The sequence below is a fragment of the Spinacia oleracea genome, chromosome 3, assembly GCF_020520425.1.
Source record: "Spinacia oleracea cultivar Varoflay chromosome 3, BTI_SOV_V1, whole genome shotgun sequence".
In the NCBI taxonomy this organism is placed as follows: Eukaryota; Viridiplantae; Streptophyta; class Magnoliopsida; order Caryophyllales; family Amaranthaceae; genus Spinacia; species Spinacia oleracea.
Window position 1 is genome coordinate 22,998,275 of NC_079489.1, and position 15,640 is coordinate 23,013,914.

At 33.9% G+C, this 15,640-nt stretch overlaps 1 protein-coding gene across 2 annotated transcripts; it reads right to left on the reverse strand.

The window, feature by feature from the left end:
- Positions 1-1,216: 1,216 nt before the first annotated feature.
- LOC110776836 (uncharacterized) lies at positions 1,217-11,862 on the reverse strand. Of its 2 annotated transcripts, none has more exons than XM_021981394.2 (9): positions 11,495-11,862; positions 11,233-11,372; positions 8,293-8,409; positions 8,030-8,158; positions 6,941-7,117; positions 6,024-6,164; positions 3,832-4,017; positions 3,591-3,662; positions 1,217-1,787 (listed from the first exon to the last, which is right to left on the reverse strand). In XM_021981394.2, the coding sequence occupies exons 1-9, from the start codon at positions 11,550-11,552 to the stop codon at positions 1,641-1,643; spliced, it is 1,167 nt and encodes a 388-aa protein (XP_021837086.2). In that variant the 5' UTR covers positions 11,553-11,862; the 3' UTR covers positions 1,217-1,640. The 2 variants fall into 2 exon arrangements, with proteins under 2 accessions (XP_021837086.2, XP_021837085.2); XM_021981393.2 differs by having other exon boundaries at positions 11,233-11,367; positions 11,495-11,860.
- Between the last annotated feature and the right edge of the window lie 3,778 nt (positions 11,863-15,640).

Here is a 15,640-nt window from a genome sequence, read left to right on the forward strand (position 1 = left end):
ATAAGGCTCATCATATCGCCCCATTAGTCTTTGCAAGACAATTGCTAAACTGTTAGTTAACAAATTAAGCCTCTCTTAAAGAAAATTATAGGACCATATCGAAATGTCTTTGCTCCTAAGAAAGAGATTCAAGATAACATCTTGTTAGTGCGGGAAATTCTGAATATGTATAATAAGTCTAAGAACAAAACAAGTTGGCTAGCTTTGAGGCTGGCATGGAAAAAACTTATGACCGAGAAGAATGAGATTTTCTCTAAGGCAAATTTTAGAAGCCTTTGGGTTTAGTGGTACTTGCAATTACATTGATAAAGTCATGTGTTACTACCGTTTCATATGCCCCATCCATAAATAACAACTCTACGGTCTTTAGAACTCCCACACGAGGATTACGCCAAGGGGATCCATTGTCACTGGTTCTCTTTGTCACGGAAATTACTCCAATAATCCTGGATAAACATACTGGCATTGGGGTTAAAGTTACACCTTATATCCCTATCATTCTTTGTTTATTCTTTTCAGATGACAGTTTGTTTTGTAAAGACAAATTAGGAGTTTGTGCTCATCTGTGGGATATACTTTACGAATTTTACTCCATCTCTTGGCAATTGATTAATTAATTTTAATAACTCTTCTATAATACGTATTCTCCAAACTAGTTAATAGTTCCAGGAAACAACAATTGACAAGTTATTTAAACCAAGCCAAAAATGTCTTTATTTTCCTAAAAAAAAAATTTAAAAAAATTGAAGCTAAGATGAAGACCCCGTTTGGTAGAGAGAGTTTTGAAGGTAAATTGGATGTTTGGACCACTATTAGAGGTTTGACTAGTCAAAACCTCCAATAGTGGTGTTTGGTAAAAAGAGGATTGGAAAAGTTGATTGGTGTGAGGGAATCGAAAAATGATCAATTGTCAAATGCACAACATAAGACGGAGTACTCTGTACCTAGCTTAGATAGCAGCATACTTGTACTCCACGAGTTATGACATGTCCACCAACTAAATATTCCATGGTCAAGCATGACGGTAGCTAGGCCAGTACGCATATGTGTGAGTTTTCTTGCTTACTTGTACCATAACAATATTTTGGTAAGCATTCTACTCGAGTTGACACTTGAAGCTCAGAATTCCTTGAAGGGAGCTATGTTTTCACGTTATTGATCAGTCTACATGATATTCACCACCTATACTGGAAGAGTATCTGCACAACACCAAAGATATTCACAATCCATGTGCAATGAAATTAAATCTCTGCTATTACACAGATTTGTTGTTTTAATACCTGAGTACAATCAACCTAATACTATACCTCTATACAAGTAACAACCATAGCCTTTACCAGGGAAGAGATTGGCTGACAAAAACACATCCACTGATGCTAAATACAAACTACAGTAGGACGACGTTCAAGGTTTGCTCTTTTCAACATTGCCGCATCCAAAAAGGACATACTTTCCCCAGCATAACCATGAATAACTGTCCTTTGAAAGATTGACGCCACTTACAGATGTTTGCTATGAGTAACTGTCATTTTTGCTGGAGTATCTGGTAAGGGATTCAGCCATATATGAGGATCAAAACCCCTTTTGAGGGAAAGGAGAGCAGGTGTGGGACAGAAAACAGCAGATAGATGAGAGAATAATCAAGCATGGACAACAGAACCATTCAGTGACAAGGAGGATCTGCAAGGGATGTTGTTAATCCTGTTTTTCCGAAGAGAATTTGGATCGATTCCGGCCTTGTGAGCTGCAATAACTCCTATAGCTTCCCAGTAATTTGAAACATTCACCTGCAGAGAACCCACAACTCACTAAAACAGAGGTATAATTGGTAGAGAAGAACAAGAAAAACAAAAAAAAGCAAACAATGACCCAACAAATTCTCACTAAGGCTCCGTTTGGTTTGGCATACAACATTTCCAGTGAAAAATGATTTTTCATGGAACACATTTTTCAAGGAAAAACACAATTCCAAATTAGTTTTCCTATGTTTTGTTTCTTTAAAGAAAATCCATAGAAAAAGGAAAATGGGAGAAGATGGATGAAGATCGAAGGGAAGAAGGTAGAGGGATGTAAGGACGAGAAGTGGTTTCCCTTCCTATCAAATGGAAAAAGTTTTTCCTTTTCCACCTTTGAGGGAATTATGGAAAATTGTTTTTCATCTCTTGTCAAACAAAACAACGTAAAATGGTTGAAAAAGGGGAAATCGTTTTACACCAAACCAAACACTCCCCAAAAAAGGTTCCTCTTCTATATCAATCAAATTTCATAGGCGAACAAAAGAAAATGATACTCCATACAATCTGTAACTTAGGTAGCCAGGGAAAGGGAGAGTACTATTGATGGGAATGTGAGAAGAGATTAGGAAGTACGTGTAGCTGGACGCATATAAAAGAACCGACATACTCAGTCCCCTAAAGCTGAAAGGGATCCTCAACAGCTTGATTAATAAGTTTCTTATAGAACAAACAGAAAGGAAAATAGGGAAATAATGAACTCAACGACCATTAATTCAAAACTTCACTCCTTCCCCGTTCCCACAATGGTGACGCAAGGTAACCATTTGCTCTCCTAATTTTTACTAATGCCTCACCAAATATTTTGTCTTGCCAAATTCTAATCCTTTTTATAATTATTATATGTGAATATAATTACCAAGTACCATTAACATTACACAAACTCCTAATAGAACTTTTAATATTTGAGAATGGAGCACACAGAGGAACTTTGGGTTAGAAGAAAATAAAGAACACAATTACTATAGGTAAAATGAAAAGATGTGATTTTTATGAGATAAAGAGGAAACGTAAAAATGCGAGGAAAAAAAGAAGATAAGAATTTGGGTCTCTATATATATAACAAAAAGCATAGCTAGTAACCACTGCCACATGCCAAACAAGACCAGCCACTCTCCTCAAAACAATATCTAGCCAAGTTTTAGGTCAAATGCAGATACGCACCGAGAAAAGAAATCCTAGCTGTTTGGTTTCAACTAAGAGCAAGATCAAGGGGGTGTTGTCTTAAGACTTTATTCATATGCCATGTCATCATTTCACTATTATTAAATAATTAAATTATTGTTAAGACTCCTTAAGCTTCAATCAAATTTAGCACTTCACCATTCAAACTTATTTAAAACTTGTATATTTATGCACCATATATTATTTTATTCAACTCATACATGTAGTCTTAAGTTGAGTCTTAGTTTTTCAAGACTCAATTTAAGACTTTGTCAAAATTTATCCACTTCAATGCTACAAATTCCTTATCTAATCTTAAGATTAGGTGAGTCATATGCCTGTCAGCAAATTCAAGTCTTAAGACGTAAGGTTGATCATGCTCTTATAGAGAAATAATTCCATGTTCCAAATTGGCGAATTCAAAGCACTGAAATAGTCTCATTAACTGAGAAGTAAAATAAAAAAAAGAACATAAAAACTGACAAGTTCCTTTCAGTTTTCAACTACTTAAAAGCTCATAATGTTCTCATATCAAAATCTAAATCAATTTGTACTTGTATACGCTTCTACTAAAAGCCCCTTGAAGCAGAAAGATGAATTAAACAAATTGATTTGCAAATCTTTATGGCATACCGTTTCAATATGAAGCTTGTCAGGTGTGTCACTGAGAACAGTTGTATTCTCTTCAACAGCAATTATAAGAGGCTGTATAAATTCATGGTCAGCAAATTCGAAAACAAACAATCATATCAATTGTTTATGATACTCCAACAAGCAGTCAACTTCAATAGAAAACTTAGTATAACTCCACAAATGATGAAAGATCCTAGTCTTTGGATGAGAATGAAAAAATATAATCTCATTCAGTCCATACCTTGTTTCTTTTCATTTTTGCAAACGAAAGGACACCATTTCCTGCACAAGCATCAATTGGAAGGATGACACTATCAACATCATTTGCAAAAATGCAGCCTTTCTCCATTACATTTGAACCAGTAACCAGATACTGTGGTGCATTACTAAGCCCAGCGAGCACACATGGCAAGAATGTGTACCCAATCTGTTAAACAGAAATCCAGAGAGAAATTCATCAAAAAATTACAAAGGGCGATAGAGTATAATAAGAAAATGATAACTTGCAGTGCTGAAACCATAGAAAATTGCACAAGAGAAAGTGCATTTAAAACATAAAGCCAACTTGCTCCAAAACCCCGCAAGTAGCATTTGTAACAAATCCAAAACAGGTAAAGTTTGTGCGTCCTGATATATTGCTCTAAGGGGAATTTGTGACTGGGAGATAAATTGTCTGGTAAAAAAGTCTGGCAAGCCAAGATGTATGAAGAATGTAAACCTGAGGAAAGCATATGACTATGACCGTGATGCATGATCATGGTAAGAAGGGACTTGGACAAAGTGATCCACTCTCACATTCATTTCCATAACCTGTATGGAGCAATATTCCAGGCTGTTCGTGTATGTCAGCGATAAACCAGGTTATTCTTTCATCAAAGATGCGGCAGTTCAAAGATTCACCTTTGTTTTGCTGATGGATTTGATCATGTTCTGCCGGGAGATGGTTTTGTTTCTGTTGCTGAAAGATTTTTTGCTACCCTTATTATATCAAGGTATCTTCTTTCCTTTCTGTCTTTTTGCTAATGTTCAAAAGTCTGCTAAGTTCATATTAACCGAGAGGGAAGAAAGATGGCTTGTAACGAATCAGATGAAGGGAACCATTAGTTTAGCGACTCATAAGGGTATTGTTATTCTAAAAGAGGTTAATTGTAGTAAAATTCTTGGGAAAGATGAGCTTATTATAGGTTAACCGTTAACTATTCCAAAACAGTGGTTCGTTATCCAGTTAGCAGTAAATTGAAAACACTCGTGCTCTGTTAAATTCCCAATTTGATACGTGGAAGTGCTCCTAAGAACCACTAATTTTATGTTAAACTGTGTTTTGTGTTACTAGCATTTTTTTATGTGAAACAGTGGCTTCATGTTAGAGAACCATGAGGTTTCTGTGACTCAAAGATGGGTGGATAGATAATCCGAAATCTCCAAGTTTCAGAAGGAAAAAGAAGTTGTGTGATGTACTGGTGCCTGTGTCTATGAGCTTTAGAAGTGCAAGCTTGCTGGAGTCATAGAGTTCCGATTGCACAAACTACGTTACTGTCAATGGCACCGATAAGATAGTAGAGTAGAGCGTTCAGGTGTTGCTTCCTAGGAATATTTCTGAACTGATAAATCTGATTTGATCTTTTATAATCGTTTGTTTAGGTTATATTAGGTTGTACTCGTCAAAAAAAAATTAGAGGTTATATTAGGTTGTTAATTGAGATTTTAAAATTGTTTCTTAAGCTTACGATGCTGGTCTGCAATGAGATAAAGTAAGAAACTTTGGACATTAGTCGGATGACGGTTTTGGGCTTGTCCCAAGCCAGAGGAACCTTGGTTTCAAATATCCCGCCCACCCCTAGATAGACCCTATTTCCCCAATAGGGGGGGAGGGGTTAATCCTGCAAGTCCTTCAGGGTTTGAGGTACCTCGGAAAAACATACAATTATCCAGCATGAAAGAAAATTTCAGTTCTTCACTTTTGGAACATAGCACTACTCTTAACTATTAATCCTATAGTAAAATTTCTTCTTCTGCTTGACCTACAATTATAGTCTGCTCCCTCCATCCTCTAATTTTAACTTTGATTTGCATACTTATTAAAAAGCCAACTTGTTTGCCAAATTTTCCTTTTATGCCCATGTGTTAACTAATTGGGGTTGTGTAAAGTATCGGTATTTTGGCAATTTAACCAAAAAGTAGTGTTTACACATATAAGATGACCAGAACAAGATGTATATACTTCATCTTAAGACAGCCACTAAAAAAAAGTTAGGAAGTTATATAGGGGAGAGGAGCATCTTCTAAACTAAAAAGAAATTTTTGTTAATAAATAAAGGCATACCCATACACTCCGTATGCTATAAGAAATCAAGTAGAGCAAGAACCATCATTAATGATGAATGAAATCACCAAACTACTAAAAGGATTGCAAGGATGGGGAAAAGTAATCACCTCTTCAGCAGCTGATTTGGGAGAGAGTGATTGGTTTAATGGGACGGGTAACAGAGCCGGAGCATGTGCACAAGGAATTCGGAATTCTTTCACAACTAGGTGACTTATAATAGCCTCTACTCCTGCCAAGGCATCAACGCCCTGTACGATTCAGAGAGGCTAGTTAGCCTAGCAAGAAAAGCACACACACATAAAAATATAGACCATCATATACATTTAGTCCCTGAGGATGCAACATATCATTTAACCATAGAACAGAGCTAAAAGGGTCACCATTATTCAACTTTTTTGCTTAAGGTAATGACGGAAAAATTTGTCTCACTTATGTCTTTGGACGTTGTTCATTTTTCAATCAATGACCTACCCTCTTTACAACTGCAAGAGAACAGGCACATACAGGAAAAGGATTCAAACACATTTGTTTCCCCAAATGTACAATAAGTCATCAGCAGGAATGTGTGAGGTGGTGAGAAATCACTTTCCTTCTTTTTTTTTTTGCCCATCTCATTGGTGAGAAATCAGAAATGGAGAACCAGAGAAGAACTAAAATACTAAAAAATAGAGAATTAAAGAACTTTCTTGCATTATTAAGCGTTACCAATTCTTCTTAATTTAGGAAGTTCGACACTTATATTTCAATATCTCAAGGAAAATCAATATACAATTATAAGGATACTTCGGCAAGATTTGGTTCAATTTTCGAGATAGAAACACATCAAGTAGTTCGCTTTCTTGTTTTTACTGTTCTTTTTATGAAGTATAAGGAACTTAAAAATTAGACAGTCATAAGAAAACATTACAATACAAAGCAGATTAAGCATTCAGGTGGTTATGCAGAAATATAAGAGCTCAAAAGAAGCCAAAAAACTGCAATTACAAACTAATTGGTAAACTGAAACTTAGATGTGGGACCATACAATTCCTAGACGATAATCATGCATGCTGTCTTCATCATCATCGGGAAACCGGCCAATAACAGCAACAGCATTCACTTGTGATCGATCTACCAAGCTCTGTACAGCTCTTAGCAGTGAGTCAGGATGCTTAATCCTCCCAGTTGATTGCCCAGTCTTTGGATCAATCCATTTCTCCACCTATACAATATACAGTTTAAACTCTAGCAGACAAATGGATCACAGTACCTAGTAGGAAAATATGTAACGTGTCATTCATAGTAGATAGTAGAAAGAGTCAAAATAAAAAATGTGCCTCATAGCTGATCATGATAAAGAGAGTAGAGAGATGAAATGACATAAATTTTCACGGGAAATAGCAGAACAAAAATAAGTATATAACTTCTCCCGCTGTTTCAAAATGTAGGCATGTAAGTCTTCCATTTTCGTTTCAAGATGTAAGTCACCATAAAAATTCAATAGTTCTTATCATATTAATTCTAACTTTATACTTCTTTCCTCTTCCTAATAGTCATTTAATATAGTATTTTATTTAAAGGCTAATAATTATTTGACCCTCTCTTTTCCTGATTTTTAAGCACTTAATTTTTTCCCTAAAACCTTAGTACTTTTTGAAATAGAGGGAATAACATCTCACAGGGAACTTCAAGTTTTTTTGGGGATTTGGGAGATGAGGAAATGAAATGAAGAATGAACAAAATAATGAGGAATGTCGTACCAATAAAAGGACCATAAAAATATGAGGAGACAGGGTAAAAATATTTCAGGACAAATACTTAAGTTACTCACTTATGTGAATAATATATGATGTTTTACAAACTATTTTAAATATCCCAATATATAATACCAACCCAAATATCTTAAAACACCCTACAAAGGACCAAAACAAGATGCAACTACAAAAATTATTGAGTTACTAAATAATATCAGCAAATTAAGTAAGAAAACACAGTAAATAGTCAAAGTTCTTAACCCAATTGTGTTTTGACCTTTTCCCACCTTAACCACATTTCCGTTTATTCACTTTATTCCTTTTTTAGGCACAGATCTTACTAACGATATACTCAGTGTAATATTCTTTGTTTTAATTACCTCAAGAGTCCTGTCAGTGACAGTATATTCTAGGACAGGCAGCCCAAGAGAAGCTCTTGCAGCATCTGCAACCTGCAAATGTCGCATGCGGAGTTCCGTTTCTATGCCAGCATCCAGAACCAATCCAACCTGATTGCATACCAAAATTAGAGTGATTTACATGCTGCAATAGAAGCCCCACGTGGATTGAGCGTAGAAACTACTTCATTGTTTAGAACGTCATTGCTCGGAAATAAATTTGGAAATAGGTATTAGATGCATACCTTATTTTGGTGAACTGGCTCAAGTGCCCATAAGCCTTCAGCAAACTGATCCAGAGCATAACCTTCCACATATAGTGCATTTGGTATGGGCCAGTAAAGCATGGCTGCATTAAGGACCTGTAGACATATGTTTGGACAAAAAGATAAACAACCGGACCTCTTCACTGCTATAGTTATTAGGACTAGAGCCTGTCAATTTTCTTGGAATATAGTCTATCACATCATCCATTAACCAACCGGACCTCCGTACTTCTTTGCTTGTCCCAGTTGCATTGTCAAATTTCAATTATCAACAGACTTCATTTTACTTTTAGCTTTTACTTATGAGAGCATGTTGAGGTTGTCTTTGATAGGAAATTCTCCAACGCATCAAAGGCTTTACTTCTGTTTCCTTCTATTTTTTGTTCGAGGGCAACTTAGTTTTCACCATTTCTATACTGACCATCTAAATGGGACAGTCGAAGTAATAAACAATGCCTGGATAGCCAAGGGTGATTTCTGAAAATATAAGCACCCTTTTGGCATCAATACACTTATATCACACCCCTATAAAAGCCCGAACTTCTACTTACATTAAAAAAATTAACTAAAAAAAAACACTTCAACCGATCACCTAACTATTTATAATCAATCATAGTATCACTTTACCTTGATGTTGATCCTCTCTAATCCTTTTCTCTCTTTCCTCCGTTTTTGAGATAAATGGAAATTTTAGTAAACAAAAAACCCAAAAGAGCACACATCAAGAAGACAGGAAGTCCTTCAATAACAAAAAGAATACATAAACAAGATTTAAGCATTATGTACATCTAAAATAGACATACCAAGGAAAGCACTGGAAAGCAACAACCTAAAGTGATGCCTAGGGTACACAATTCTATGCAACTAAATTCGACAAGAAACACAAGATCCAGAAGAAGAAAAAAAAAGTATTCTCCCTTGCCAACCAAAGGACACAGAAGCATTCAAAATCAAATCTCAAATCTTCCAACGCCTATTGTCTCCCAAAACTTTTATAGGAAACCTGCAAGTGTTCCAAAACAGTGGCTGGGAAAACCCACTTCCTCCTACTATATCTTTTCTTTTTTTGTGTTTGTGGGGGAGTGGGGTGGGGTGGGGGAGGTGCTGGGTAGCGCTTATAGCACTTTACTAGTCTACATATTTGCAATTTATCATTCATATTTTGTCTGAAGCCACTGTCAAAAGAACAGCCTTTACAAAATCATAGGGGTTTGAACTTCCAAAAGCAGGACAATATGAGGTAAGGGTGAGGATTAGACTTTTTAGCTAGTACTTGAAGGAATGTGATGAACCATGGAGGGATGATAGAAATGAAGGAAAAGAATAGGAAAGGGACGCTCCCTCCCAAATATCCTCCCTAAAACAAATGTGAACCCCCTTCTTAACCTTAACAACCTTAATGCTTGACCAAGGGATAAAAATCAGTGGATTATGCTCCGCATGATATAAGCTTTAATAGGCAACTATAAGGAGAAAAACAAAGTTTTTCAAGAGCATCCCAATGATTCCTAAGAAGCCCATACATTTTGAATTCTTATTTCCGGAGGGATCAGCACCGAATCTATACACAGTAATAGATGTCCTTGGGCACAGCATTTCTGAAACCTGAATTCTCTCTTCTTTAGCTTCACAGGCTACTAAAGCAAATTCCCTATGACTTTTTTACGCCACTCAACTAAAACAACAGTATCTTAACAGGGAAAGAAGAATAGGAGAATGCTAGACAAACATGACCCAACTGATGTTATGCACCTACCCGAAATAAGCTTATCCAACCCATTCACACGTTTAGACCCCTTGCCGTTAATGGATCCGAAAAAGAAACCTGAAGCTGGTTGTGCTCAGGGGAGATATCTAAATGATGATCTGAAGATTCTTGATTTTGCAACCTGCCGAATAAAAGGGCTTTTCAACAATAGATCAATCCTAAACAACCCTCACTGCACTCGGCTTAATGAGACTACTCTTAAGTCTAGGAAACAACTCAAATATATGGAGTAAGGTCAAAACATGTGTTAAACTACTTAACATCTTCACAAAGAAATAAAAACTGTCGAGTCGAGTGAGACATCACAAATTCACAATACAATCATTTCAATTCGAAAGCTCTTAATATGACATAATCTGAACCCCACTAAGTTAATAAGGAAACAAGGCCACAAATCACCTTGAATCAAAGGGCAACCAAAAGAATCTCTTCTACCATCTTATAAATACCCATAACTTTATTGGGTATAATCAAAATATTCCATCTTTTCCACTTAAGTCGATGTCTCTTAACATTTACCCGGTGACTTGTCTCTTTACACCTCTTCCCGTACAACTACAATTCACCACAATTGCTACGCTGTCTCTCCATTTTAGTCCCTCTCCTCTCCTTTCTTTATAGCTGTGTTTCTGTTTGTAGTATCTTGAGAGCCACAATAGTCGTAATGTAGATGGAATTTGATCCACACCTTACCTAGTCAACATCCACACCTATTCTAAATATAATTTGAGCTAACAGCGGCTTTCATCTCTTCTTTTCCCAATAGAAAACACCTCTTCCATATTTGATTCTTTCTATCATATTACCACTTGATAGAAGTGAAGTGAGGAAAAGGATATTTGTAAAAGATCATAAGAGTTAAACCTTGTTCATGCAGATGACTCCATCCTATTGGGATTTAACGCTTTGACAGTTCAAAATTGTTATTGTGGTATCAACGAACACGAAATCAACCTAATTGTCCCATTGGTTTTCAAGTTTATCGTGTCGTTTGACAAGAATTATTGTAAGTTCTACTGTATTATCATCATAGTTGTTTCAATCATCTAGGATTTAAATTGGATGTTCAATTCCACACACCATTACAACATCATTTTATCTATATCTAGGTGAATGAAATAGCAAAAATAACCATGTGGATAGTATATTACATTAGGGTGAGAGATGAGGCAATCAACCACAGACGCAAGTGCACGCGCCACCGGCAAAGCATCACCAGCGTAACCGCCAATGGCAGCTCCAACCCCCGTCGGCACTATCATGACACTTGTATATGGCCTCTTAAACTGCACTAAAACAAAATAAATACAGTACTAAAAACTTAATTACAATATACAAAGAAATCAAATGCAACCCAGTTAAAATAATAAATAGAAGTTATTCACATAATTCAGGGTTGACGAAGAAGATAACCTTGTTGGTTGGGAGATAAGAATTGGAGCAAGAGAATGCATGTGGAGGCTTCAAACATGTTGATTTATGGATTTTGTACAAGGCTGGAAATTGGGTGGTGGGTGAAGAAGGGAAGGTGGTACTGGGTTGAAGAAGAAGCGCCATTTTTTTTTCTAGATGTTCAAAGGTAAGTGTACTCCTTACAGGTAGGGTGAGCAAAATGTCTAACCTGAATAGGACCCAGAACCTGATTTCGGTTTAACCAGCTCTTTTGATTTCGGTTTCAGTTAACAAAATCGAGATATGTTGCATTGTTGCAACATTTTTGGCTGTTAATTTTTTGGAATGGTACTCAATCAACACCAAATTCAATGTGAAGTACCTAAAATTGGAACCAAATAAAAATACTATATAAGCCTAAAACATAAAACAATTTAAACTCAGTTTTTATTTTTTGTTGTTGTTGTTGTTGTTAAGCAAGCAAGATTTCATTACTTTGAACACATACAAAAAACAAAGAAGAATGCGGCGGAAAAAAAAAAAAAAACCCTACCCTCTAGACAACCTATTTTGGAAAATATAAATATAGATTTACAATTTATGCCCAAATTATAAAACAATCAAAGCCCAAACTACAAATTAGATTTAAATTAGGGTTCCCTGATCCGGAACTTGTTGCAACATATTCCGGTTTTGATTTTAAAGAACTTGTTGCAACAAGTTCCAGTTACGGTTCGGGTTCCTAAAATTTTAACAGGGTACCTATTTGTGTTCACCCTACTTACAGGGATGTAAGGATACATTAGTTCATCTTGGTTTACAGAGCCTTATGGTAGACCCCGAAGACGTGCTAATTCGCTCTCACTTCAATACAACCGTTATGTGGTTTGTTATATTATTGTGAAACGGATGGAGTATTTAGTTTATTTTGTTTGGACTTATATTATAAAGTTATCTTAAGTTACATTAGTTACCTTAACTTATGTAAACTTATTTTATCTAACATAAACTCATTCAGTGAGTAAAATTGTTTGAAGAAAGCTTATGTGGGTTACTATTTATCCCTCCATATTACTTAAAACCAACCCATTTATTTTCTCAATATCCTCCTACCTTCCCCTTTCTACATTTACCTTCCCCATTTACCTTCTTCCACCTCCAACCTTCCCACAATATTTATGACCACCACCACCTCCGACCATCACGAGATTTCGGCCACCTACAGATGTCAATCGGGCCACCGCGTCGAGGTTAACGTCGCCGGCTAGAAAATGCGTCGCAATTGTTACATGTCTGATCACAAAAGGCAATTTCTTTTTTTTGTTTGGAAAAAAATTCAGAAACTTATGCATTTTAAGCTTGTACCATTTTACAAACTTGTGCATTCTAAGCGTAAAAATTATGTAAAAGTCGTCGACCTCCGACGACTAAAAAACCTTAGATAAATATGTACCGTTAGATTATGTTGATTAGATCCTAGCCTTCCATCATTTTTTTTGTTAAGTCTTGTTTGGTTACAAAGTTAGGGGGTATTTAATTATTTTTAAATCACCGAAATTATTCTTAATGACATCATCCAGCCACCATACCTGCCGGCCACCACCATAACCGTCGGCCGCCATCACCGCAGGCCACCAACAAAACCGTCGGCCACCATCATCCGACCACCATCATCCGGCAACCGACCACCATCATCATCATTCGCACACCACCATCAACCGGTCACCATCATCACCGCTGGCAACCACCAACATCATCCGGCCACTACCATCACCGCCGGCCACCATCACCGTCGGCCACCACCATAACCGCCGGCCACCATCCACATCGCCAGCCATCAAATTTTATAATTAATTAAATAATAATCTTTCTTAATTTTATAATTAGTTAAATAAGAATCTTTTTTAATTTTAAGTAAATAATCGTTCAGATTTTTAAAATATTATTGTTATTTATCCGATATTAGCTAATTTTGACTTATATTAAAAAAAAAAATTATCAAATTTAATTTAATAAATTTTACCGATTTTTTTATTTTTAAAAAAATCAGATTTTATTTGATACGGTATTGGATAATTATTACCGAAAGTTTTAAAAAAAAACAGATTTCATTTAATACGATATTATATAATTATTACCGAAATTAAAATAGATTCTGATATTATAGAATAATATTTATTTTTTAGATATTCATTAATTGATTTAGTATCTTAAATTTCCTTAATTAATGCCTTAGATTTCGTTATTGATACTAAATCCGAAATACAATATACCGTATATCTGAATTATATTAGTTAATAATTGTTACCGAAATTTACAAGATATTGTATGTCTTAATTACAATATACCGTTTATCTGAATTATATTAGTTAATAATTGTTACCGAAAGTTTTTAAAAAATTACCGAAATAATAAAAATCAGATTTTATTTGATTACCAAAATAAAAATGGATTTTGATATTTTTTTTGTTTTAGGGATAAAATAGATTTTGATATTATAGAATAATATTTATTTTTTAGATATTCTTTAATTGATTTAGTATCTTAATTCTCCTAAATTGATGCCTTAGATTTCGTTATTGATACTAAATCTGGATTACAAGATACCGTATATCTGAATTATATTAGTTAATAATTGTTACCGAAATTTACAAGATATCGTGTATCTGATTTACAAGATACCGTATATCTGAATTATATTAGTTAATAATTGTTACCGAATTTTTTTAAAAAAAAAAATCAGATTTTATTTGATTACTGAAATTAAAATATATATTCTCTAATTGATTTAGTCTCCTATTTAGTCTCCTAATTTTTCTAAATTGATGCCTTAGATTACGTTATTGATATTAAATCATTTACAAGATATCGTTTATTTGATTTATACTAAATCAATTACGTTATTAAATTATTATTATTTTCGGTATTCTATAATTTTTTACCGAATTTATAAAAAAAATCTGATTTTATACAATAATATTTATTTTTATATATATTCTCTAATTGATTTAATCTCCTATTTAGTCTCCTAATTTTCCTAAATTGATGCCTTAGATTACGTTATTGATACTAAATCATTTGCAAGATATCGTTTATCTGATTTATACTAAATCAATTACGTTATTAAATTTGATTTTTTTTATTTCGGTATTCTATAAGTTTTACCGAATTTTTTAAAAAATATGATATTATAGTATAATATTTAAGTTTATATATATTCTCTATAAGATTTATTCTCCTATTTAGTCTCCTAATTTTCCTAAATTGATACCTTAGATTACGTTATTGACACTAAATCATTGACAAGATAACGTTTATCTGATATCTTTATATATTAAGACTAAATTAATTCAAAGATATTATAATTATTTAATTCTTTTACCTAAAACTAATTCTGTAACTTTTACCAAAATTTTAAAAAATAATAATTTAATTTAATCCTATATTATGTAAATTTTACAGAAATAAAAAAAATTGCAAATTTAATTTGATCGATATTTTGTAATATAGAACGATTTTTTGAAAAAAAAAAATTAAATTTAATCCTACATTCTGTATTTTAACGAAATAAAAAAATCAAATTTAATTTAATCCAATTTTTTGTAATTGTTACAGAAAACAAAAATAAAAAAAAAGGAAAAAAAATATTACGGAAATTAGAAAAATTGAAATGAATACTTGTGCAAATACTAACCGTAAAGATCTTTATGAAATGAAGATAGTATTTTTTTTTTAAATGTAATATGATGTTGCTTAATCGTTTTTAAGAAACGTGTTAATGGTTACATCTTAGATTAATTAAAAAAATACATTTTTTTTCTATACTGAAATTGTTTAATACTTAGTATGTTAATTATTTTCCATTGAAATCATGATAGTATTCATTATACTCGTTTTTTTTTATTAATACACGTGTTATTTTTTTTTACTTATGCAATATTATTTTATTTAACTCCTATGTTACTTATTAAAAAAAGTACTAAACAGAAAAACATAAAACATATAAAAAATAGTACATGACAATAATTGGAATTATTCTCAAAACTACATTTTATTCCAGAACCATATTTGCTACAAATTTGCTACATGAGCTATTTAAAATTTAGAGACAAACACCTTTAAACCTATGTTATTTTCCTATAGACGTATTTCTATAAATATATACTT